This window comes from Panthera tigris, chromosome D4 (genome assembly GCF_018350195.1).
Source record: "Panthera tigris isolate Pti1 chromosome D4, P.tigris_Pti1_mat1.1, whole genome shotgun sequence".
NCBI classification, from domain to species: domain Eukaryota; kingdom Metazoa; phylum Chordata; class Mammalia; order Carnivora; family Felidae; genus Panthera; species Panthera tigris.
The window spans coordinates 85,690,552-85,714,492 of NC_056672.1; the positions used below are offsets into that span (position 1 = coordinate 85,690,552).

Sequence of the window (23,941 nt, forward strand, 5' to 3'; positions counted from 1 at the left end):
TTCCACGGTAGCAGTTGGAGCCAAGAAGGTCATAGACAGGAAAAAGTTCTGAAAAGTCCAGGACAAATCCGCCTCACCCACAGCTAGGACAGATTACTGTCCCCTCCCCGGGTGGCTCTCCAACCCACTCTCCACACAAATCTTCCAAAGTGCAAACCTGATCTTGTCATCTTTCTTTAAAACCATTTTATTGTCCAATTTCAATCCAAATTCCTTAGGCTACAAGATCCTACTGGATCTGGCATTCCGGAGCAACCAGGCCCGACCCAGTGGAAATGCAGTTCCCTCGGGCTAGTTCCCACCCCACCCCTGCCCTCCTCCAGCCGCTCCCCTTCCCTCTTCAGTCCTTTGCTTTTCAACACGGCGTTCCCTCCCTACGCCTGGAAACCTCTCCCCCGACCAGCTCCCGCTACCTCGCGGACTCGGCCTCATCCCCAGGCCTCTGCCAGGATGCCGCTTCTTCCACGACGCCTTCCCAGGCTGCCCAGGGACGGTAGGGGCCCCAATAGCGTAGGAGCTTGGGGTTTGGTCTATTGCCTCGCAATCGGGCTGTCAGATTCAGGAGTGCAGGGGCCAAATACCTGCAGCCTGCGGTCTCTGCTTTAAACTACGACATTTTGGGGCTTGAATTCAATGACCTCCACACAAGTGTAAGCTAGCTCCGTCTTCCATCCGGACTCATAGCTGGTTCTGGCAGAGCACCAGTCTGAGGATTGCAGACTGGGACTATTTTGGCGGTGTGGCCGGGTCCTGGAGATTCTCAGTGCTTGCAGAGGGAGCCCGGGAAGCGTGCCCCTCACAAACAGGGGCGAAACCCTCCGGCCAGCCCCGACGCCTGCCCCTCACAAATATGGCATCCTGCGGATTCTTATTGGTCCTGGAGGGCTCCCTGGGCAGCGCTGATTGGCGAACGGCGGGGGCGAGGCGAGGCGAGGCGGGGCGGGGCGTCTCCGGCCCGGCCTAAAGTGCGGCTGCGGGCACCGGGACTATGTCGCAGGCACGCCGCCACCTGCGACCCGCTCTTTTCCTGGCGGCGGTTTCTGCGCGCGTTGCAACTACCGGGGTAGCGGCTCGGCGAGGGTTGAGCGCGTGGCCCGCGCCGCAGGAGCCCGGCATGGAGTATCAGGTATCAGGTATCGGGCGGGCTGGCGGGGGAGGGGGGGGGGTCGTACGACGACACGTGGGTCGGGCCTGAGTCACTGACCGGGAGCCTGGCTGTGAGGGACTCGGGGGCGGGGACATGGGCCAGGAAGTTGGGCCTGGTCCGCGGGTTCTGGGAATTCTGAGGCTGAAGTGTCCCCGCCTTAGAGAATGGGAAAGGGCTCCCACTGATAGGGGAAAGAGGTCCATTGTCTCCGGAGTCCCAACTAGCAGGTGGGCGGTGGGAGGAGAAAGAGTTCTAGGAGTTCAGACTTGAGAGATCTAGGAGTTTATTTATTTATTTTGAATTGTTTATTGAAATAAACTCTACACCTAACGGGAGGCTCGAACTCATGACCCCGAGGTGAAGAGTCACATGCTCCCTAGACTGAGCCAGTCAGGCGTCCCAAGTGATCCAGGAGTTTAGATCTGGGGTTGGAGTCTCCAGGAATCAGGGCATGAAGATCCAAGTGCCTGGAATTGGAGCTCTGGCAGGCAGGAATCAGTGGCATTGGTGGAGGCAAGAATCTGGAAAGCGGAAAGTTTCCACCTGGCTCTGTTGCAGGGGTTGATTTCCACAGATCACACCTGATGCCTGCCAGGCAGATGGTAGTTTAATGGGCGTGGAGCCTGCAACCGGTTATTGAAGCCCTAAGGGCAAATAAATAGCATCTCCACTCTAACCCCCAGTGTAGACTCTCCTGAGGCTGTACCTACCCACCTTTCTGACTGGTGACTCCCCCGCATACCCTGTCTTCCTTAAGGCTCCTTCTCTTCCCCACCTGGTTGCTTCAAGCAGCTCTTCTTTGAGTCAGAATGTGGACCTCCAATCCTCAGGATTGGGCATGGAAGCCTCCAGGGATTCCTGGTTCTAATTCCTCCAGTTCTAAGACCCCAGCCTTCTGTGGTTCTGCTCCTGACTCCCCTCACCCGCCCCCGCCCGCCTCCAGTTTAGGGACCAGTATAGCAGTGGACCTCATTGGAGGGAATGAGCGCAAAGGCGCCCGTGCAAGGAGTGAGGATCCGGAAGCCCGAATTGGGAACGGGAAGCAAGGCTTCTCCCGTTCCAAGGAACCTGCCTTGCCTGACATTCCTGGGTGTGGCCGATCAGCTTCTGGCTCCCATCGCTGCCAGAGCTGGAGAGATGCCCCTTCTCCCTCACACGTGCCTAACCTCTAGGCTGGGGCAACAGGGCTGGCATTGATTGGTAGGCTTAGTGTCCTGGCTTGGCCATTGATGCCCTGGGGTTCCTCTGTTTCCGTGGACCCCTGGTTAGTCTTAACCTGCTGCCTGGGGACTGTGGTTGCCAGGATGCTGTGCGCGCGCTGAACACCCTGCAGACCAATGCTGGCTATCTGGAGCAGGTAAAGCGCCAGCGGGGTGACCCTCAGGCACAGCTGGAAGCCATGAAGCTGTACTTGGCACGGAGTGGGCTGCAGGTAAGGATGCGCAGGGCCTGTGACTGCCCCCTACCCCACCCCCATCCCCTTTCTAGGAGTCTTGTGGCTGAGATGGTTGTCTGTATGTCTCAGGTGGAAGACTTGGACCAGCTGAACATCATTCACGTCACTGGGACCAAGGGGAAGGTGAGGGATGGGACTCGGGGGTCGGCTATCTACTTGATGGGGTGGTGGGGTCCAGCCTGCCCAAACAAGACCTTTTCTTTCTAGGGTTCCACTTGTGCCTTTACTGAACGTATTCTCCGAAGCTATGGCCTGAAGACAGGATTCTTCAGGTACTGAGGTGTGGCGAAATTTGGGATCCCTTAGCTCTCGGCGGTGGGGGGGTGGGGGGGGGGGCGGCTATGGAACCAGCTAGCAGGAGCTCAGCTTCCTGTCTCTCTGCCCAGTGTGGATTTGTTCGGTAAGCATCCCATTAGCATTAGTGACCTCAGTTTAACATATTGTCCAAGTTTGTGGCAGTCTTTAATTTTCGTTGTGAAACAAATTTGGGGGAGGGGCAGGGACTTGAATATGTAAGCTAAATATGTAGCTTCATCAGGCATCTTTTTATTAACTTAAATTTCATCTACAGCTTTTATTTATTAAAATTTTTTTTTCAGTATTTATTTTTGAGAGACAGAGCATGACGTGGGGAGGGGCAGAGAGAGCCAGGGAGGCACAGAATCTGAAGCCGGCTCCAGGCTCTGAGCTGTCAGCACAGAGCCCCACGCGGGGCTCGAGCTCATGAACCATGAGATCATGACCTGAGCTGAAGTCGGACGCTTAACCGACTGAGCCACCCAGGTGCCCCTCCGTGTACAGCTTTTAAATCACAGAGAAGTCTTTATCAATTCAGACGTCTTTGCAGTCAGGAGCAGAAAACCTAGCTTGGAAGGGTATAAACGATGAGGTGGTTTGTGAAGTCCGAGGCAAGGATTCCCTTCTGCCCGGCCTGCCACAGCTGCTATTTGCCTTTGACGTAGCACCTCCTCATGGTTGCACTCAGGCACCCAAACTCACACCCGAGGATGGGGTGTGGCCTAGATATGGGTCCCTCCTCCCTGGGCTGCACCTGCCCCTCCTTAGCTGGTCACCTGTAAAGCAGTGGGGATTAATGTGATGCTCAGTCGCTCAGAATTTGCTCCTTGGGTTGGGGGCACTTAAGATTTTTGCTTCCTTTTATTTTACCGGTTCCATCAAGTGACTTTCTGTAAGCGGCTTCTTTTCACAGTTCTTTGTTCAGAATAAAGAAACACAGAGAAGGACTCAGAATGTGAGAGAGGCTTGCAGGATTCAAATATGAGCTGACAGTCTCTCTTCTAAAACAATTTTTGGGCTACAAACCCCGGCCTTTGACTTTGGCCCCCGTAGCCTCGTGGGCTGGCCTGGGGATGCAGCCTGACCACCCAGATGGGCCTTGCCCTTGAGGGCTGGAAGACGACATTGCGGGGACGGATGTCAGCAGAGTGACTGATGGGTGTGTGGTGGGTAGAGCACAGGGAGCTGTTGGAGCCTGGAGCACATCCCTGATCAGCCGGGTGGGGGGGTCCTTTCTCCTTTTCTGGAGGAGGCACCATCTCAGTCAAGGCCTGTGGAGTGAGCCGGGTGGTGGGGAGGGTGGGTGGGCTGGGCTGGAGGAACTCAAAATAGGCCAGAGGGGCTGGGGCACAGGGAACTGTTGGGATGTGGGAGAGGTGACACACAGGCCAGTGGCATCAGCCGCACCAGGGCCTGGGAGGCTGGGTGAGGAGCCTGGGACTCTGCAGGGCAGAGGGAAGTCCTAGAAGGGCTATCAGCAGGGCAGTGACATGGTCAGAGTTGGGTCTCTGAAGACGGACGGGTCTGAGGGGCTCGGGAAGGGAGTCCTGACGACTACAGGTGTCCCGGCAGCTCTCCCCACCTGGTGCAGGTGCGGGAGCGGATCCGCATCAACGGGCAGCCCATAAGCCCTGAGCTCTTCACCAAGCACTTCTGGCCCCTCTACCACCGGCTGGAGGAGACCAAGGTGCCCATGCAGGAGGGCTGGTGGGTGGGCAGGGCAGGGGTGCTGGGGAGCCCCGGAGGGTGCTGTGTGTCCCGGGACCCCATCTCCCCGGAGCAGAGGTGGCAGGGCCCCAGGCCGACGTGTTTTCTCGTCCACAGGACAGCAGCAGTTATGCCTCCATGCCCGCCTACTTCCGCTTCCTCACGCTCATGGCCTTCCACGTCTTCCTCCAAGAGAAGGTACGTGCCCACCCCCCGGAGTCCTGTGTCTGAGGGGAATCCCAGCAGGCCGGGTGCCCCGGGTCCCTGACATGCCGTCTGGTCCTTTGTAGGTGGACCTGGCAGTGGTGGAGGTGGGCATTGGTGGCGCTTACGACTGCACCAACATCATCAGGTGAGGGCAGCTGCTTGGGGAGAAGGACGGTGGCCGTGAGCCCAGGGCCGGGGCGACACGGTCACGGCCCCCCTCTCTTCTGCAGGAAGCCTGCGGTGTGTGGCATCTCCTCTCTTGGCATCGACCACACCAGCATTCTGGGGGACACAGTGGAGGAGATCGCGTGGCAGAAAGGGGGCATCTTCAAGGTGACCAGGCAGCCCTGGGGAGGGGAGGTACATGGACGATCTGGGCCTGGCCCTCCAGGCTCAGGAAAGCGGGGCTGGGGCAGGGTAATCTGTGTCCTGACTCGGGATAAGGTCTTGGGCGTCAATGGGGCTTTGTGACTGTAGCAAGAGCCCTGCCTCTGGCCTTAGTGTCCCCTCGAGGGGTTCCCATTGGCCCTACGGACAGAGGCTGAGTGAGCTGCCCGGGGATAGAGGCCCCTCAGCAGCTCGTCTCACCCACTCCCTCTCCTCCGCAGCGTGGCGTCCCCGCCTTCACCGTGCTCCAGCCTGACGGTCCCCTGGCAGTGCTGAGGGACCGGGCCCAGCAGATCTCGGTGAGTCCGGAGGCACTGGGGCAGGGCTGGCAGCTGACTGGGGAGGCACGTTATCCTTTTGGGCCTCAGTTTGCCCATCTGTGCAGTGAGGGGCAGCTGCTCGTCCAGCCGGAGCACATCTTGGTTCTCCAAGGAACAGGGCTTGGTGGGCTCTGGTTGATGGGGAAAGATGGAAGGGCCGACAGCGTCAAGGAGGGGAGCTCCTGGCCGAGGCAGCTGCAGCAGCACCCCCTGACCAGCGGTCGCCCGTCTCCTTGGCAGTGTCCTCTCTACCTGTGCCCACCACTGGAAGCCCTGGAGGAAGGGGGGCCGCCGCTGACCCTGGGCCTGGAGGGAGAGCACCAGAGGTCCAATGCCGCCTTGGCCTTGCAGCTGGCTCGCTGCTGGCTACAGCAAAAGGACTACCGGGGTAAGTGGGCAGGCAGTGGCTGGACGGGCGGGCTCGTGGGTAGGGGACAGGTGGAGACTGCCTCTGAAGGTCCTATGCACACGCAGTGCCACGCAGCAGGCCCTCCCCCCTCCCTCGCTCCTCAGGCATCGGGGAGCTGAAGGTGTCCAGGCCCAGTCTCTTGCGGCAGATGCCCCTGGCGCCCGTGTTCCAGCCCACGACCCACATGCGGCATGGTGAGTTGGACCTGCCCGCCCAGCCGGGCCCCTTCAGATGTCTGTTCGAGTTTGCTGTTTTGAGAGATGGGGGCAATCGGAGGTGGTGCCCAGGACAAAGGACTCTGAAGTCAGTAAGCTTCCCTGACTTTGAGTTCGTGGACTCCGAGCCTCAGTTTTCCCACCTGCCAAATGAGGTGATGATGGGACCCGCTGTGAGGTGGCATGAGTGGGGGGCTGAGGCCAGGGCCTGGTGGGTTTGGGATGTAGTGCCCTGCCAGAGGCACCTGCTATTAGTGTCCTTCTCGTCTTCATTCTCGTAAGACCATGAGGTTCTTGAATGGTGACCTTGTCTGGCTTCTTGCTCCCCCCCCCCCCCAAGACTTGCAGCACATAGTAGGCGCTCACAGCCGCCAAACCCTGTTAGCAGGTGATTGCAGTGTGCCCACTGTGTGCCAGGCCCCATATCAGGGCCATGACAGTCCTGCAGCTAGGCACCTCACATCCCTGCACGCTTGTTCAATGGGTTAGGGCTCTCTGCCTCCATGTAATAGGGGACTATATTTGGTAGTCCCCTGTCAGGTCTGCCTGGAAGATTCCGTTAGATGAGGCAGCCCAAGAGGTGCCTGGCACCTAACGCTGCTAAGAAGCTTCTTGGCTCATCAGCTGTCCCCCCTCTGAGCAGCGGCCCTGCCGGTGGGTTGGTGTGTGCGAGGACTAGGGTGGGAGACGGCTGCCTTGCCCCCTCCAGGGCTTCGGGACACGGAGTGGCTGGGCCGGACGCAGGTGCTGCGGCGCGGGCCCCTCACCTGGTACCTGGATGGCGCGCACACCGCCAGCAGCATGCAGGCCTGCGTGCGCTGGTTCCGCCAGGCGCTGCACCGCCGCCCGAGGCCAAGCCGGTGAGTTTCGGGCGGGGGCAGGGCCTCGGGGAAGGGTGGGCCTCGGGGAAGGGTGGGCGGGACCGGGCCGGTGGGGGGGCGGGGCCTCAGGGGACAGGGTCAGGGTCAAGACAGGGCCAGTAGAGGGGGCAGAGGGGCAGGACTGGGGACCCTGCTGGGACTGGATCCGCGGGGGAAGTGGGGTAGTTTCTGGAGGAAGGATGGGGTGGGGCCCGCAAAGAAGCCTGGGATGTATGCATCTCCAACCTGCCTCCTCTCCCCTCTCCCAGCGGCTCTGAGGTGCTTGTCCTGCTTTTCAACTCCACCGGAGACCGGGATCCTGCAGCACTGCTGAAGCTGCTGCAGGTGAGGGGCCAGCCGGGGGGTGGGCAGCAGGCCGACTAGCCCACCTTCTGGCTGTCGCGTCCCCAGGGGTGCCTTCATCCCTGAGCCTCTGTTTCTTCAACTATAAAGCGAGGCTCCCGCGAACCGAACTGAGGATCAAACGTAAAAGCACCCACACGTTCGTAGCCAAGTCTAGTCCCAGGTCACTGTCGTCGTCCTCCCGGGTCAGGCTGGCGCCCAGAGTTAGAGGAGGGACTAGGGAGTAGCCTGAGGCGTAAGCTGTGGACTCACTGGTCATGGCTCTTCAGACATTAGCATGTGACTCTGGACAAAAGTGGCATTTCACTGGGCTTCATTCAGTTTGCCTTTCCAGAAAACGGGGGTGCTACCAAGGTGACGTGCTTATTGAGTTTGGTTTAAGGAGTTTCCAGGTTATAGAGCAGGTAGGGGCCCTGCTCTGCTCAGGGAAACTGAGGCTGCCCTCGGCTGTCAGGGCTGAAGTGGTTCCTAGGGATCACTTCCTGTTTCACAGACCAGGAGGCTGAAGCTGTTCACCTGTTGTGCAGACAAAGCCTTTCCCCATCCTGGACTTGAGACGTGCTCAGTAGCTGGGTGATCTTAAGCAAGTACCCCCCGCCCTGCCTCTGTTTCCCTGTCTGTACAGCGGGGTCTTGCTGCCCAGGCCACCGGCCTGCAGGGTATATTGAGATAGATGGGCCGCGGAAGTGCTATGGCTGGGTTTATCCAGCATGACGCCAGTTCAGTTGGGGTGAGGGCATCTCCAGGGATGGGGACGTGTGGGGGCCTGGGGGCAGGGCCCTCAGGGCTCTAACACCCAAGTTTTTCCTCTCGGCCTTCTAGCCCTGTCAGTTTGACTATGCTGTTTTCTGCCCTAACCTGACAGAGGTTTCAACTGTTGGCAATGCAGGTAAGAGGTGACAGGATGGTCCCTGAGAGTGGGCGGGGGGGGGGGGGGGGGGGTCATTGCACTGCTTAAGGCCCTTAGGTGGACTCCTCTGTTGGTGACAGTGGGGGCTTCTGAATTAGAGGTCTGGGGTAGGAGCTAGATTTGGATACATTTTGGATATTGTGGCCACAGTACCCGACAAAAGAATTACTGGGGAGAACCGTTTTCAAAATGCAGGTTGCAACTCACTGGTGGTTTGAAAATTTAGTGGGTGTCAAAGCGATACTTTGTTTTAGCGAAGTAGAAAATGCGTGTGCCTCCTGTACAAAGAGTAGGTACTGTTTTATGAGGATTCTGTTTCAGACAGTATCCACCTAGGTGAGTACTGTGGGTCACGTTCAAAAAAAATAAGAACAGCATAAAAAAATACAGGTCCCCAGCGTCCGACTGCCGGGGAGAGTTCAGGGATGTGCATTCCTACTTATGCCGGCCCACGTGATGGACGCTGCTTTGCAGATAAAGGCAACGAGACGAGGGTGGGGAGATGTGCTCGGGGGGCAGAAGCCCCAGCTTTGAAGCTAAACCGCCTGGCCCTGCTTCCTCCCGGCTCTGGGACAGTGGGCAAGTCACGGGACCCTTCTGCACCTTAGTTTCCTCATAGCATTGCCCGGCACGAGGACCCGGGATGCGTGTACCGGGCCTGGCGTTAAGCAGGCGCGCACAGCAGGTGTCCCTTGTCGCCCATCCAGACCAGCAGAACTTCATGGTGACCCTGGACCAGGTGTTGCTCCGCTGCCTTGCACACCAACAGCACTGGAGCCGCCTGGCCGAGGAGCAGGCCGGCCCGGAGCCTGGTGAGCCCACATCCTCGCTGCTGGCTCCCCACCCGCCCGAGCCCCGTAGCGCCAGCTCCCTCGTCTTCAGCTGCATCTCCCACGCCTTGCTGTGGATCAGTCAAGGCCGGGACCCTGTCTTTCAGCCACCCAGTCCCCCGCAGGGCCTCTTCGCCCACCCTGTGGCAGGCAGCGGGGCCGGCGTGCTCCGTGAGGCTGCCGCCATCCACGTGCTGGTCACCGGCAGCCTGCACCTGGTGGGCGGCGTCCTGAAGCTGCTGGAGCCGGCCCTGTCCCAGTAGCCCAGGCAGTGGGGGTGGAAGTGGGGGCCTCCCACACCTGCCCTGCGTCTCTCCACGGACTGCTACGTTAGGTGCCTTTTGTTTTTTGCTTTTCTGGTGGTCGAGACTGGCCCAGGGACCCAGGCTTTAGGCAGCAAGATAGAGGGCTGGACGTGGGAGGCTGAGATGGGCCATCCTCTGTCTCTGAGCCTAGGGTGCCTCTGGCCTCTTCTTCCTCCCGGCTGAGAGAGCCAGAGGGCTTCCTGGTTGTCCCGCCGTCGTGGTTAGGCCTGACCACGCAGCCCACCTCCCCTCCCACCCTGCCTGCTTCCTGGCTCAGGCTTAGCTTCTTAGGCCAGGCCTAGGGTGCTGCTGGGTGCTGGTTGATAGATTTCCTCCTCCTAGTGGCCTTCTGGGAAAGAGAAGGCTCCCGCCTGGGGCCCCCTAGGGACAGAGGATGGCTGGAGACAATTAAAGCCTTTAACTTTTTTAAAAAAAGAAATGGCAAACGTTTGCCTCTTGATTTCTAGTTCCCTCAGCACATAAATAGGGGCCTACAGGGGGTACCGGAACTGGATTGTGTAGGAGCCCACGCTGGGCTGTCTGAAATGAGAACACTGGACTGATGTCCATCGGCCGCAGACCTCCCCACAGGGCCCTTGTTACGGATGAGGGAGCCGTGGCTGGCTGAAAGCCATGGGATGCGCCCATTAGCCCCACAGCCAGTCAAGTGGCAGGTGCAGGATTGGAACCCAGAGCTGTCCCCTCCCCACCCGTTGTAGGTTTCCCACCCCTTCGCCCAGCACTCATTTCATGGTCTAATTTATTGGTGGTGAGTATACAGGGGGTGGGTCCAGGCCAGACAGTTGGGCCACTCCCCATCTAATGCCTGCCTGCCTTGGGGGGGGGGGGGGGGGTCTCCGTGTGACAGTTGCAGGGAGGAGCTAGGCTCCCCCGTTCCCAGGCTGGGCACCCCTAGGCTTCTCGTTTCCTTGCCAGAGTAGTGCCAACCCAGGTGTGGAGGCCGCTGGGAGCAGGTCCGGGTGGCTCTGAGCTGGCCTGGGTGAGTCTGTTTCTCCCCTCCCACCCAGCCCAGGTCGCCAAGTGCTGGATCCGGGTTAAAAATTACAGGGACTTGGTTTCTACAACAGTGTGGACTTATAGGGCAGTGGTCTCTCTCTCCGTGGTCCTGGGCGGCCGTACTCCAGGCCCACTGGGTTTGAAGGTTCGGTGGGGTGGGGGGACCCCAAGGTGTTCCAAGCTGGTGCCCCCTCTGGCAGCAGGCCCCTGAGAGGGAGGCAGGAGGGGTGGGTGCAGAGGGCATGGTCCATCCTTGGTCGAGTGCAGCGGTTGGGGTCCCGGGATAAGTTCATGGCCAGTGGTTCCCAGCTGGTGGCTGCTCAGTCTCTCTTGCTGGGCGAGGGCTGGCTCGGGGGCCCCCAGGTCTCCAGGCGGGGCACTACGCCATGCTGCTGGTGGAGCAGGGGGTGCTCTGGGTGCTCCCGATGCTGTGGTTGGTGCTACTGCTTTCTGAGGAGGCCGGGGCGGCCACCGCCACCACGGGCTCCCGCTTGCCGGGGGGACCTGGGGGCAGGGGCGGAGGTCAGGGCCCCGGCCGGGGCTCCCCGCTCCCCCAGAGGCTTCCCCGGGCTCCCCCAGGTGATGGTGGTAGAGGGGTCCTGAGCACTCATGGCGGGGGCCTGGGATACTCACGCGTGTGCGAGTAGATGTACCAGAGTGCAGCGGTGAGCAGGGCCCCGATAAGGAAGGCGCCAAAGGTGATGCCCAGCACGGCGGGCAGGACGAGGCCTTTGTCTATGCGCGCAAGGGAAGGGTGGCCGCAATCAGCACTGTGGCCTCCTCCCTGGCCCCCTACCCTGTTGTGCCGGCCAGGAGCACAGATCTGGGGAGGTGGGGAGGTCAGCCCCAGCTCTGCCACGGACTCTGACTTCTCTGAACCTCCGTCTCCTCATCTAGCAAATGGATTCATCATACTCATGCCTGGCACTAAGCCGTGGTTGTTCTGACCGTTCACCCAGAGGGCCCAGCCAGGCCTTTGGTCCATGCCTCTGCCTTCCAGGGCTGATGGAGATGCGTTTTTAGGGAGAACAGATGGTATAATCTGAGCCAAGAGTGAGTGAGGCCTGGGAGTGCAGAGCCTGCCCCACCTTACTGTGGGACCTTGGGTCAATCCCTTCGCCTCTCTGAGCCCCGTACTACGGTCGTGATGGGCCAGGGCACTCTGTTCTTGGGTTTTCCCAAGCCTCGTTCCATCGACACTCTGGCCTCCTGTGTGACTATGGGCCTCCTCTTGGACCTTTAAGCTCCCATCTATGCAGTGGGGTAATTAGGCCTGCTCTCTTGGTATGGGCTGGGGGCTCCATCCTGGCCCAGGTGGGGTGGCAAGGAAGCAGGTGCCCCCCCCCCCCCCCGACCTCTGTCCCCAGTGTCAGTGACCTCCTCTGCCTGGTGGGGGCCTGGGCCCAAAGGGAATTAACAAGGAGCCTGGAGCGTGCTGGGCTGAAGGAGCATCCTCCACATGGGGGGGCCAGCCCCATCCCAATGTGCCTTCTGCCTCATTTGGTTCTAGGACCCCCCCACCACACACACACACCCAGCAAGGTCAGCTAGCAACCATGGACATTTGGAAGATCTAAATGCCTGGGATCTGGTCCACAGGGTAGTCAAGAGCAAAGACTTTCTATCTAGAAGATGCGGCGTGGATCCTACTCTAGGCTTCTGGGGACCCTTCTGCCCTCCTCCCAGGGCTGCTCTTTCTGGGGTCCTCTCTGCATGTCTGTGCCACACCCCTCTGGGCCATCCAGCAGGCCCTACTCTGGCCTCAGCCCCCGGAACCCTAGAGGGACTCACCAGGCAGTCCAGGGCTGACGATGTTCAGACGCATAGAAATAGTCCTGTGGACTTCCTGGAGGAGGAAGAGAGAGTGGTGAATGAATGGCGCAGTCTGCAGGAGGCAGCTTCAGGGCTTGTTCCCTGGCTCTGTGATCCTGGCCTGTCACAACGCACCCTGGGGCCTTGGCTGTGGATCCCATCCCACCACTTTCTAGCTGGGAGCCTTTGGGTAAGTCTTGGGAGATCTGTACTGAGGGAGGGCGGATGGCCCTTTGCTGCTACTGGGAGGTTCCCTGGGAGGTTCCTGACTCCCATGAGGATTGTGGGGTCACTCTGGCCTGCATCTGTGACACTTGTCAACACCTGGGAGAAATGAGCCAGGTCAGCCCAGAGGCCCATGCCCACTGAATCTAGGGTGGAGAGGCCCACTCAGGAGTGGCTCAGAGGCTTTCCTGGCTTCATATAACCAGAGAGGTTTCTAATCCTGGAGATCCTTCTGTGTGCCAGGGCCTGGGGGTGTGTGTGTCCAGAGCTGTGTGCCTGAGAACAGGGATCCCCACTGGACGGTGAAAGAGAAAATCAGAATTTTGTGTCCTTTATCTTAAGCCCTCTCTGCTTTGTTTAATGTAGTGGCATCGGTGACTGTACCACATGGGGAGAGGGGTAAGTCTGGGTGGGTAGATTGATGGATGACTGGGTGGGATGGTGGAAGGCAGGATGGATGAACATAGACGGGTGCTGGAAGGATGCATGGATGGAAGAATGAGTGGTTGTTGGAAGGATGGATGGTGGAAAGATGAAGGGAACAAAAGGGAAGAAAAATGGCCGAAGAAAGGAAGGATGGATAGGTGGAAGGAAGAAAGGAAAGATGGGAGGACAGATGGTGGGTGGATGAGTTGGTGGAAGGACAAGTGGATGGATGGATGGAATGATGGATGATGGAAGGAGGGCCAGACAGAAGGATGGGTGGAAGAACAGATGGGTGGATGGTAGAAGGAGGAGTAGATGGAAGGATTGATGGATAGGTGGAAAAAAGGAGAGATGGATAGAAGAAAGGAATGAAGGATGGATGGGGGCGGCAGCAAATCCTACTAATGTCCGAGATACAGCAAAGCCATCAGACGGCAGCAGGGTGGCACAAAGCGTACCCTTGGTAGCCAGAAGCCACACGCCAGTCTGGTTCTGCCCCTTGCCAGCTGCTCCCATAACATGGGCTGTCACATCCCTTCCTGGAAATCCCGGGCCCGAAGCCACCCTTGAAGCTGAGCTTGGCTCAGGCTCCACTCACCAGGGACCAAGTCCTCGGGCGCAGGGTTATGGTGCAGCTGAGGGTGCCAGTCGTGGGTGTGGGCACCATGTAGCCACGGAGGAGGAAGCTGAAGCGCATGTCACCACCAGGGCCTGGGGACAGCAGGCTTACACAGCTGCCCTTGGCTACCTGGCTCTGGATGAGCTCCACGGTGTCCGCGTCAGGCCCCAAATCCAGTTGGCAGCTGTCCAGCTGGAGCATGAGCTCAGGGATCGATGGGGACATGCTCACCTGCAGGGGGAGGTGAGAGTGATGAGGCATGGTCAGTTACTCACCCTTGCCCTCGTGGAATAAGCTAGATTCATTCTGGAGCTCCACCCCAGCGATAAGGACAGTCCTGGTTCTGCCTGGAGCAAACGAGCAGGAGAAGACCTTCCACCCGGTGTCTCCCCACCCCCCCCACCCCCCCCACCCCCCCCCAAGCACCGTGCTGGCTGCCTCCTCGCACACCTTCTCTGTACTAATGGTGGAAAGGAAGGTTCTAAGGATCCCGGGAGTGGGCAGGCAGAGAGGTCAAGGCCAGTACCTGCACAAAGCCTTGTTGCCCCAGCTCGATGGTGTTGGAGGCCTGGAGGAAGTGCGGGCTGAGATACAGGCCCAGCTGGAAGGAGAGGCCCTCCGTGGTGATGCAGTGCACCTTTTTCTGTGGGAGACAGGAGCGGGGGATGGTCAGTCTGGGAGGCACCCGGCTTAGGAAGGTAAGGAAGGGGTGCGGGGGGGGGGGGGGGGGGAGTAGGAGCCATGGGCCCAAGTTGCTGCCTGACCCTGATTGTCCCCTTTAAAAAAACAAAAACCAAAGCTAATATTTATCAAGAACTTGCCCTGTGCCAGGCCTGTGTGAATGGTTTCCCATATGTCTGCTCGGTGACTGTTCACAGGCACCCCCGTGGGGGGGATCCTTTCTTACGCCCCTGGTTACAGACCTAACTTCTGGGCCCAGAAAGCTTAGTGGATTTGCACAAGGCCACACAGCCAGTATGTACTAGAATCCTCTGGCCGGAGGGACTGAGAATGTCACCCTAAACAGTACTGGGGGAGACTGAGGTACGCTCAAGATAACATGGCTTGCCAGGATCGGGGCCTGAGTTTTCTGAAGCCTGCTCCCTCCCAGGCCAGGAAGGGGCGCCAGGACCCTGAACCAGATGGGTTAGCATGGTAACCATCCATCTCACCCGTTGCGGTGATGAACTTGACAAGAGGTTGATGACCACCTGCAGGAAAAGAGCCAAGGTCAGAGCCACAAAGTACCCCAGAGGGTACTTTCCCACCCAAACCACCCATTTAATGGATGGGAAGACTGAGGCAACCGATGGCTAAGTTTGTCTTCTACTGAGCACCACACCACACTCTCCCAAAGGCCCTTCAACCTGGAAGGTCAAGGAGGCACCAGCTAAGCTGGCCCAGATACCTTTCCTGCCCATCCTAGTTCTTACCTCATTACTGACCACATTGTCTGTCACTTTCGTGCCACAGCTGGAGTAGGTGCTGCGCAGGACAAACTGTTCATCTCTGTCCTCAGCCTGGCAGCTGCGGTCCCAGAAGGTCAGGCTTGTGATGGTGCACCTCAGAGTCTGGGCCAGGATTGGAGCAGGGGGGCACCGTCAGGAGGCATGGGGCTCTGGGGCCTGCCCGTCATACCCCCAGCACCAAGGACTGACATAACCCAAGGCTCCCAAATCAGCTTCTCCCGTCTTCATTTTTGTTAAATCTTACACCACACCATTTAAGTCTTAAGACTTTTCCTGGGGCTCAGTTAAGCATCTGACTCTTGATTTTGGCTCAGGTCATGACCCCAGGGTTGTGGGATCGAGCCCTGTATCAGGCTCTGTGCTGAGCGTGGAGCCTGCTTGGGACTCTCTCTCCCTCTCTCCCTGCCCCTCCCCTACTCATGCACACATGCACTCTCTCAAAGTAAACATTAAAAAAACAAAAAAAACAAAAAAAAAAAAACAAACTACACTCACTTTTGTACTTAAATAAATGCAGCACTATTAAAATTTAAAACATTAATTTGAGTTCTACATAAAATCATTGCCCACAGCCCAGGGGCGTGTAATCCCACCAGCATAACCCAGTCTCAGAACCCTAGACTCTTAGACATGGGGTTGCCAAATTTTTCCTATAAAGGGCCAGATAATAAACAGATTCCGTGGGCCATGTGGTCGCTGTTGTAATTAGCAAACTTTGCCATCATAGCCTGAAAGCAGCTATAGAAACAGGTGAATGAATGGGCTGTGTGGTAGTAACACTTTATAGAAACACAGAGGACCAACGTTCGCCACCTCCTCTCTTAGAAGAACCAATCTTAGAATTTTTCAGTCACACTCGTAGGATCAAAGAATCTCGGAGTCTTAGAGTTGAGTGAGCACCCGAATCCAACTAACTCACATCTACTCCAGAATGCCACTCCTGACTGCTACTGCCCCCCAGATGCCCAGAGCCACCTTGGGAGATAATAGCCCACCAAATAAAAATGACTCTGGGTCAAGCCGCAGTGACCCATAGGCCTGGAATTCAAATTCTGCACGCTGACCACATTTCATAAATCAATGAGAGGGTAGGACGCTCTGTGTTGGGGTAATTCTGTTCAGACCCTTTTCTTTGTATTTTCTTCTACATGGATGCTGTACTCAGAAAATGTGCAGGTGGGTTTTTTTTGTGTTTTTTTTTTTTTTTTGTATTTTTAACAAATGGCATCATACTGTCCACCCTGTAGCTTAGTTTGGTAAGTATGATATAAATCATAATATATATTTCTCTATATTTCTAGATCTAGCACATTCTTTTGAATTGTCATGTAACGTTCCAAAGATTGATGGATTACAGTGTACTCATCCAGACCCCTTGGGTTGGGCAGCGGTAATGGCAGCCAGATAGAGGCAGAGGGGGAGAAGAGCAGGGCAGCAGACAGGTGGCGATTCGTATTGCCCCTGAACCCCACAGCCCCCCCCCCCCAAATTTCCACATGGACCTAACTACAGATTTAAGTGTCACTCTCAAAATCCCTGAGAACATGGGTGATTTGTCGAGGCCCTGGCAAAGATTTCCTGCCTCAGGCTGGAAGAAATCCCACAGGGGAAGATGGGCAGCTAGGATGGCCCAGTGTTTTTAAATGTCCAAAAACAGGGGCGCCTGGGGGCTCAGGTGGTTAAGCTTGATTTTGGCTCAGGTCATGATCTCCGCTCAGGTCGTGATCTCGCGGTTTGTGAGTTTGAGCCCCACATTGGGCTCTGCGCTGACGGCACAGAGCCTGCTTGGGATTCTCTTCCCTCTCTCTGCCCCTCCCCTGCTTGCACTCTCTCAAAAGAAACTTAAAAAAAAAACAACCAAAACTTTAAAATGTCCAAAGACACAAAAATCACTGTAGCCAAAATTTAGAACAAGGTTATTTCAAGTAAGAATAATGGACAAAGCCCCCCTCCCCTTTTTAAATGTAAAATGCTTATATAAAAATCATCAAGAAAAAGACTGAGCTACCTTGATAAAGCACTTTAGGTCACATGGAGCCACGCCCATACTACTAATCAAAGAATTAAACATTGAAACAAGAACACCATGTCCCACCTCTCGTTGGCAAAGGTTTTTGGAATTTTTAAAATTCTATTTTATTTTTATTTTTTAAGGAAGCCCTATGCCCAGCGTGGGGCTTCAACTCACGACCCCAAGATCAAGAATCACATGCCTCACCAACAGAGCCAGCCAGGTGCTCTGGCAAAGGTGTTTTTTTGTTGTTTTTGTTTTTTTCCTTCAATCATTGTCTGGAGAGAGAGTCAAAGTGCTCCCCTAAATCAGCAGTGAAAACTAGAATCTTTTGGAAAGTAGGTTGGCAACGTGTATCAAAACTTAACAGAATATTCAGTCATTTTGACCCAGAAATCTCACTCATGTGGAAATCTATCCCAAGAAAATAATCCTATGTGAAGAATGCACAATATTTTCCGCGCATCTATAACGTTGCACAACTGCAAGCAATCTAAATGTCTGACAAGGGAGGAAGGGTTAATTATGTCGTGTCAAAGTGACGGAATATGCACTCATTAAAGTGATATTAAGTACATTTGTCAAAGTTCTAAAAATACATGAAGCGAATATAACAGGAGACAGACAAGTGCACTGGACAGGATTTCACCATGTAAGAAATCCACAGAGAACATGTTTGAGAAACACTAAAATATTGGTAGCCACTGTCTTTGGGCAGGAAGACTGCGATTTTCTTTTCTGGTTTTTCACATTAAAAAAAAAAAAATCCAGGGGCGCCTGGGTGGCTCGGTTGGTTAAGCGTCCAACTTCGGCTCAGGTCATGATCTCACGGTCTGTGAGTTCGAGCCCCGCGTCGGGCTCTGTGCTGAGGGCTCAGAGCCTGGAGCCTGTTTCAGATTCTGTGTCTCCCTCTCTCTCTGCCCCTCCCCTGTTCATGCTCTGTCTCTCTCTGTCTCAAAAATAAATAAACGTTAAAAAAAATTAAAAAAAAAAAAGAAAAAAAAATCCAGTGTTATTTTTATAGTAAGTGCCTTGTTCTTCAATCTGGTGGAGATCATGTTGTTTAAAATATTCCATTAAATGACCCCTCAGCTCAACCTGCATTTAGGATTAATTAATGATGACTAACTACTATCTGCTTTTTTAAACGTTTGTTTTTGAGAGAGAGAGAGAGAGAGAGAGAGAGACAGAGCATGAGTGGGGGAGGGGCAGAGAGAGAGGGAGACCCAGAATCCGAAGCAGGCGCCAGGCTCTAAGCTGTCAGCACAGAGCCCGTCGCGGGGCTCGAACCCACGAACCGCGAGATCGTGACCCGCGCCGAAGTCAGATGCTTAGCCTACTGAGCCACCCAGGCGCACAGGACCCCCAAGATTCTTGGCCTAAAGGAACGACCAGCTCTGCTCCCTGGGGCTGGGGGGTGGGGATGCCCTTACCGAGATGAGATCTTTCTTGAGTACCAGAGTCATGACGCCTTCGGAGCACTTGGGCTGGATCAGGGACAGGAGCAGCTCCTGGTTGCAGCTCTCCTTGGGAGGGGTGGTCTGGACAGGTGCGGGAGAGGTCTGCAGCCCACCATCTGCAGGGCAGCAGAGGCCGGCAGGCAGTCAGCGCTCCCTGTGCGCCAGGCACCAAGCGCTTCGGCAACTAGCCGCTCAGTCCTCAGGCGGGGCACAAGGAAGACAGGGGACAGGAAGACAGGGCTCCCCTGGGCTGACGCAGCGGCCCCGTTCACACAGCGGCCAGGGGCACTTTCGCTGTCCCGGGGCCACTGATCCAGGGAGAGGGCGAGGGAAGGGAGGAGGGTGCTCACCGCAGCTGCGGGCCTGCAGCGAGACGACACTGGCCAGCGGGAGCTCCACGAACGATGCCACCACGCTGGCGTTGAGTCTCCGGGCCTCCCCCAGCAGGCCTTGGGGTGTGTCAGGGAGCACGAAGCCACGGATGTTCTTCTCCGGAAAGATCTTGAAGGAGTATTCCCCAGTGGTCTAACAAGAGAGCAGGGAGCCACAGCCGCAGTCAGGGGGCAGCCTGGCAGCCAGGGTTATGGCAGGCCTCAGTGCCACCCTCCTTTGCTCCTACGGTTTCCTCTCTGCCTGGGCCACCTCCCCTCATCTCCTGGCTGCTGTTTGTCCTTCACATCAGCTTGGGGTTCACTTCTCCAGGAAACTTCCCTGACCCTGTGGCCTGGGGTAGGGGCCTCCCGAGGGGATGATGGAAAGCTTCACGGAGGAGGTGCCACCTGGGTGGAGGTCTGAAGGAAGAACAGATACTGCACAGAGGAAGAAGGTGGATGTGTGAAGGCTCAGGGCTGGGGTGCTAATGCGGGGAGTTTGGGTTCCCTCTTTGGAGAGCCCCTGCGAGCCCCGCGCAGGGCTGTCTGGGTCGCGAAACAAGACTCACCCAGATCTGCATGTTGTGGTTGGCGTCGATGAGCCAGGACACGTAGGGGGGCCCTTGCAGGATAAGCACAGCGTCCGGATCCCCCGAGGCACAGCGCAGTTCCACCTTCACGGTCACTGTCCGGGGCCTACAGGGAGACAGACCCCGGCGTCAGCCCAGGGCAGGAATGCGGGGTTGGGCGGGACCTGACGGAGACTGGCCAGGAGGGGACCAGGCCTGGGGTCTGGTGGGCAGCGATTGAGGGCTTTCGCCTGGTCTCTGTAGGTCCGCGGGATGGGCGTGGAAGTGGGTGGGGCTCAGGTCCATAAGGGGCGGGGCCCAGAGATAAGGTGGCAGAAACAATACTGTTACTAGCCAGGGGTGGGGCTTGATGCGGGCGGGGCCTGGGGCGGGGTCAGGCACGCTTACCTGTCCTGGGTGCCTGGCAGGACCCTCACGATGTGTGCTTCCTTGTGGCCAGGCACACCTTCCAAACGACAGCCCCGGACAGAGGCCGGAGTGAGCGGCTTCCATTCGAGCGTGTGGCCCATGTCCATGAGGGGTTCCAGACTGCAGGAGGACGGTGACCCTGGGGCTGTGGGGACAAGCTCACCTCAGTTCCTCTCTGGAGCAGCCTGGCACTGCTACACAGTAAAAGTGGGGTGGGCAGGGTGGAGCAGCAAGGAAGTGGGGTGCCTGGGAGGACCGGAGTTCAAGTCTCCCCTCCACCACTTACTGCCAGGTGACCTGGGGCAAATCCCCTGGCCCGTTGCCTCATCTGTCAACACAGGGATAATAAAGGCATGAACCCATGGCTCATGTTAGGGGTGCAGCCCAGCAATGACCAGCGCATCACCTCACTTTCTTCTCTCTTTCTTTTTTTTTTTTTTAACTTTCTTCTTTCTTACGGCATTTACCGTGACCTGAAATTATGGAATGTATTCATCTGTGGATGTGTTTATAATCATCTCCCCACCACGGTGTTGGCTCCAGGATGGCAGGATCTGGGTCCGTCTGCACAGACTCCCCAGATGCCTAGCATAGGACTGAACACATAGTAGGTGCACAATAAACAATGTAAACGTGCTGCTTTCTAGGTCAAAAATTACCGTCCCCTTAGAGCACTGACTTGCTCTATGTGACCTGGGGCAAATCACATCCCAGTTTGGAGACTTAGTGTCCACATCTGAGGAACGGGTCAGAGGAATTCACATTTTTTTCCAGAGCTGAGTCCTGAGTCCAAAGAGGCTGCTGGGGGAAGCTGACCTTGGTCCAGACGGAGGAGGATGCTTTCGGGGTCGTTCAGCTCAGCGACAGATGCGATGGGGCCCTTTGTATCTGCCCAGTTGAGGAGCTGACTCTTGGTGGTGAGGGGTGGCAGCTTTGTGGTGTTGATTCCTGGGTGCCCTTGGAAGATGACCATCTTGGGGTCCTGGGAAGACACGTGGAGGCTCAGAGTGCTGTTCCTGGGCCTGAGCCCCCTCTATTCCATTCAGGAGGTTGGGAGGTAACTTGGGGAGGCAGCCAGTTGGTTAACTGGAGGAGGCAGGGCTGAGAATCCCGAGGCTGATAGATCTCAAGCCCCCTAATTAGCCCCCGACCCAGAGAGAGATCTGTCCCATCTCCCTCCCATACCTGGGGTGCCGGATAGACACGCATCTGTGTTCATTCGCCTGTTCATTCAAACACCACCTCCCCCGCCTTCCATAGTTTTACTCATTCAACCTACCCTTGTGACATTATGTGGCTAGGGTCTGTGAGGCACAGTGTCTGCCTCGCCCACCCCTGCATGGTGCCAGACACATAGTAGGCACTGGGAAACATTAATCTGACTCTGTGCCCAGGCCCTGGGCCCAGCACCGGGGATCCTGACGTGTCAGATTTACCCAGATACCTAGCACATAGCAGGTGCCCCTTGTGCCGAGGGAAGGGAGCAAGGAAGGAAAGAAGAAACAAACGAGCAAATGAATGAATGAATGAATGAATGAAAGACTAAGGGACTGTCCCTGCCCTGGGGGATCTTACCGCCCAGAAGCCAGTCATGCCTCAAGTCATTTGAAACAACGGAAGACAGAGGATGTTATTTAATAGATGCAAGGGAGCAAGACAGGTCTCTGGAGGGACAGGGATGGGAATCTGGAGGCGTCTAGCACCTCACTGCTCTACTGCCCATGCCTCAGGTGAGACCCTGGTGGGCCAGGGGAAGGAAGCAGGGAAGACTTCCTGGAAGAGGTGTTCTGTTGAAGCCAAAAGGATTTAGAGGAAGCTGCTGGGGCCCCAGACTCAGGAGTTCCTTTGCATTCCATCTTCAAAGCCAGGAGCATCGCTCTGGAACAATACCACCTTAAGGGCTTCAGGCTAGATACTAAGGGGGACTGCCTGGCAGAGGGGGTAGGCAAGACACCACAGAATGGTCCACCTAGAACGGAGCAGGACTTAAACGAGGGAACGAAGAGATGAGCGCCCGGGTGAGGATCCCAGCCCCCATGATAGAAGGACTGGGGCAGTGGTTTAGAGCTGGAGGAGAGGAGGGACCTTTACCCAGTCTGACTCTCAGGGTCATCATCTGTAAAATGGGCATGTAACAGGGATTAAAGGGCAAGGCCTTTGTCAATTGCCTGGTGCTGGGTCAGACCCAGAGGCCCGAGCCCCAAACCCTGCTGCGGCCCCTCTGGTGGGACTCCCTCCACCCGCTCAGGTAGCTGTGGCTGGGACGCCAGCAGCTCCGACAGTGCCCCACCCCCATCCTGAGTATTCTTAGTTCCAGGGAGGAAGGCCTGGCCTGGCCGGAGCCAGCCACTACTGCGACCTTCCTGCCAGGCGGGTGCATTTTCGTGTTCCCTGCGTCACCCAGGGCCCCGCCTGCAGGGCCCAGGAACGGGAAGGGGAAGGGGTGGGGGGGCTGCAAGTCAAGGCGGGGAGGAGGAACCCTGGCAGGCCTGGCTCTCCACGGGGCCTTGATTTACCCCACGGGGAACAGAGGGAAGTACCACATGGGGCCGTTCGGGCTCTGCCCTCCTGATCGGTGTCCGTGGCTCCCGGGGCTTTCAGGCTGGCCCTCTCCCTCTGGTGCCTGGGGCCAGCCTGGCTGCTTCACCCCACCCCCAACCGCTCTCGTCTCTGGGCCCATCTCCCAGGCAGCCCTGGATCTGGGTCTGTCTGGGTTCCCAGCTCCCCTCCTCCTCCTCCTCTCTCTGTGGTTTCTCTGAGTGTCTGTCTGTCCCTCCCACAACATGCTGCCTCTGCCTAGTTCCATTTTTCTTTCTGTGTCTCTCTCCTCCTTGTTATCTTTGCTGTCCACCCCCACCCCTGCCCTCTGCTTTCTCTGGCGGTAAACAGCAGCTGCTTCCATCTAGGGGCCACCTCCCAGGGCCTTCCAGTAGGGGAGGCAGTGCCCACAGGCCACCCCACCTCCTCCAGCCCTGACCCCCCCTTGCTGTGGGTCCCAGCCAGTTGACCTCCTCTCTGGTGGGTGTGCCTGACACTTAAAACCCGAGTTTTTAAAACATATTTTTTTCTCCAGTGTAGGCCATGTTCATGAGAGCAAATGTTGCAAATTCAACAAAGCATAAAGAACAAATAAATACCTCTCTCAATCCCACTTCCCAGCCGTAACCACTATTAACACATTGTTAGGTTTCCTTTTCCTTTGTACACAAATGTTTTCAAGCAGATCTTGTAGTTTCTTCAAAGACAGTGACCAGATTACTTTACGGGATGTCACTGAATCCGATTCTGCCACCGGACAGAAGGGAAAACAGAGGTGATGCAGGAGGATTGGAGTTGGCCGGGGTTGCCCGTCACCCTGACTCCCACGTCTGGGTTTGGAATCTTTACCCCAGACCCTGCCGCCTTTTGGGCTCTCTCATCAGGGCCCCATGGGATTCGCCAGGCAGGGCCCCGGTGAGTAATGTCAGAATGAAAAGCAGAAGCGGGGCTGCTGGGGCAGGGGAGCCCGGCCCACAGAGACGGACAGCAGGGGCCTCCGCCCAGGTTGGAGGTAACACACTCACGAAGGCCAGGTTGAGTGGGATTCCTGGGGCCTGTAACCGCAGGAGCACGTTCTTGTTCGCGCTGAGGACCAGGAGCACCTCTTGGGGCCACGTGCCATTTTGCGTGGACTTCTGGATTTTCAGCTCCAGCTCTGACACCGCCTAGGGTGGGGGCAGAAGAGGGACACACGCAGCAGTCAGGCTTGCTCAGGCTGTAGTAAAGACTCACTGTCAGCTTCCCCTCCCCTCTCCCTGCCCCACCGGGCTGCCCCTGTCTCCCAGCGCCCAGAGCCGCGCCCGGCCTTCGGGAGATGCTCAGGTAATATTTGCTGAGTGAACGAAGGCGATTAGTCTCATCAAATCCAAAGAGATTTTTAAAAAGGCAATAAGCCCGAACTTTATCCAGTAGATCCAAGGTGGTTGTTTCTATTGAGCGCCTGCTGTATACCAGGCCTGCAAGCGTCTGTGTGACTTAGAGAGCGCCCTGTGCCCCTTCTCTGTTCCTAGGCAGCAATGTTGAAGCACCCGCCCCTTCCCAGCTTGCGGTGTTCCTGTTTGCCTTACTATCTTGAAGCACT

General features: G+C 56.9%; 2 protein-coding genes across 3 annotated transcripts in view; one reads left to right on the forward strand and one right to left on the reverse strand.

Annotated features, from left to right (window-relative positions):
• The first annotated feature begins 605 nt into the window (after positions 1–605).
• FPGS (folylpolyglutamate synthase) lies at positions 606–9,848 on the forward strand. Of its 2 annotated transcripts, XM_042963835.1 has the most exons (15): positions 606–1,126; positions 2,451–2,579; positions 2,673–2,726; positions 2,811–2,875; positions 4,473–4,587; positions 4,725–4,805; positions 4,898–4,959; positions 5,045–5,147; positions 5,423–5,500; positions 5,762–5,909; positions 6,035–6,124; positions 6,855–7,005; positions 7,275–7,350; positions 8,191–8,257; positions 8,986–9,848. In XM_042963835.1, exons 1-15 carry the CDS (start codon positions 989–991, stop codon positions 9,369–9,371), a joined length of 1,743 nt encoding a protein of 580 aa, XP_042819769.1. In that variant the 5' UTR covers positions 606–988; the 3' UTR covers positions 9,372–9,848. The 2 variants fall into 2 exon arrangements, with proteins under 2 accessions (XP_042819769.1, XP_042819771.1); XM_042963837.1 differs by lacking the exon at positions 2,451–2,579 and having other exon boundaries at positions 1,082–1,126; positions 2,636–2,726.
• A 308-nt stretch (positions 9,849–10,156) lies between these two features.
• Positions 10,157–23,941, reverse strand: part of ENG (endoglin) — a 30,985-nt gene continuing 17,200 nt past the window's right edge. Inside the window, exons 3-15 of the mRNA XM_042963834.1 lie at positions 23,385–23,525; positions 20,638–20,803; positions 19,801–19,966; positions 19,393–19,519; positions 18,803–18,977; positions 18,426–18,568; positions 14,946–15,083; positions 14,685–14,723; positions 14,039–14,155; positions 13,492–13,743; positions 12,222–12,276; positions 11,064–11,165; positions 10,157–10,934 (exon numbers count right to left, since the gene is read on the reverse strand). Coding sequence (XP_042819768.1) covers positions 10,810–10,934; positions 11,064–11,165; positions 12,222–12,276; positions 13,492–13,743; positions 14,039–14,155; positions 14,685–14,723; positions 14,946–15,083; positions 18,426–18,568; positions 18,803–18,977; positions 19,393–19,519; positions 19,801–19,966; positions 20,638–20,803; positions 23,385–23,525 — 1,746 coding nt within the window. The 3' untranslated portion in view covers positions 10,157–10,809. The remainder of the gene's footprint in view (positions 10,935–11,063; positions 11,166–12,221; positions 12,277–13,491; positions 13,744–14,038; positions 14,156–14,684; positions 14,724–14,945; positions 15,084–18,425; positions 18,569–18,802; positions 18,978–19,392; positions 19,520–19,800; positions 19,967–20,637; positions 20,804–23,384; positions 23,526–23,941) is intronic.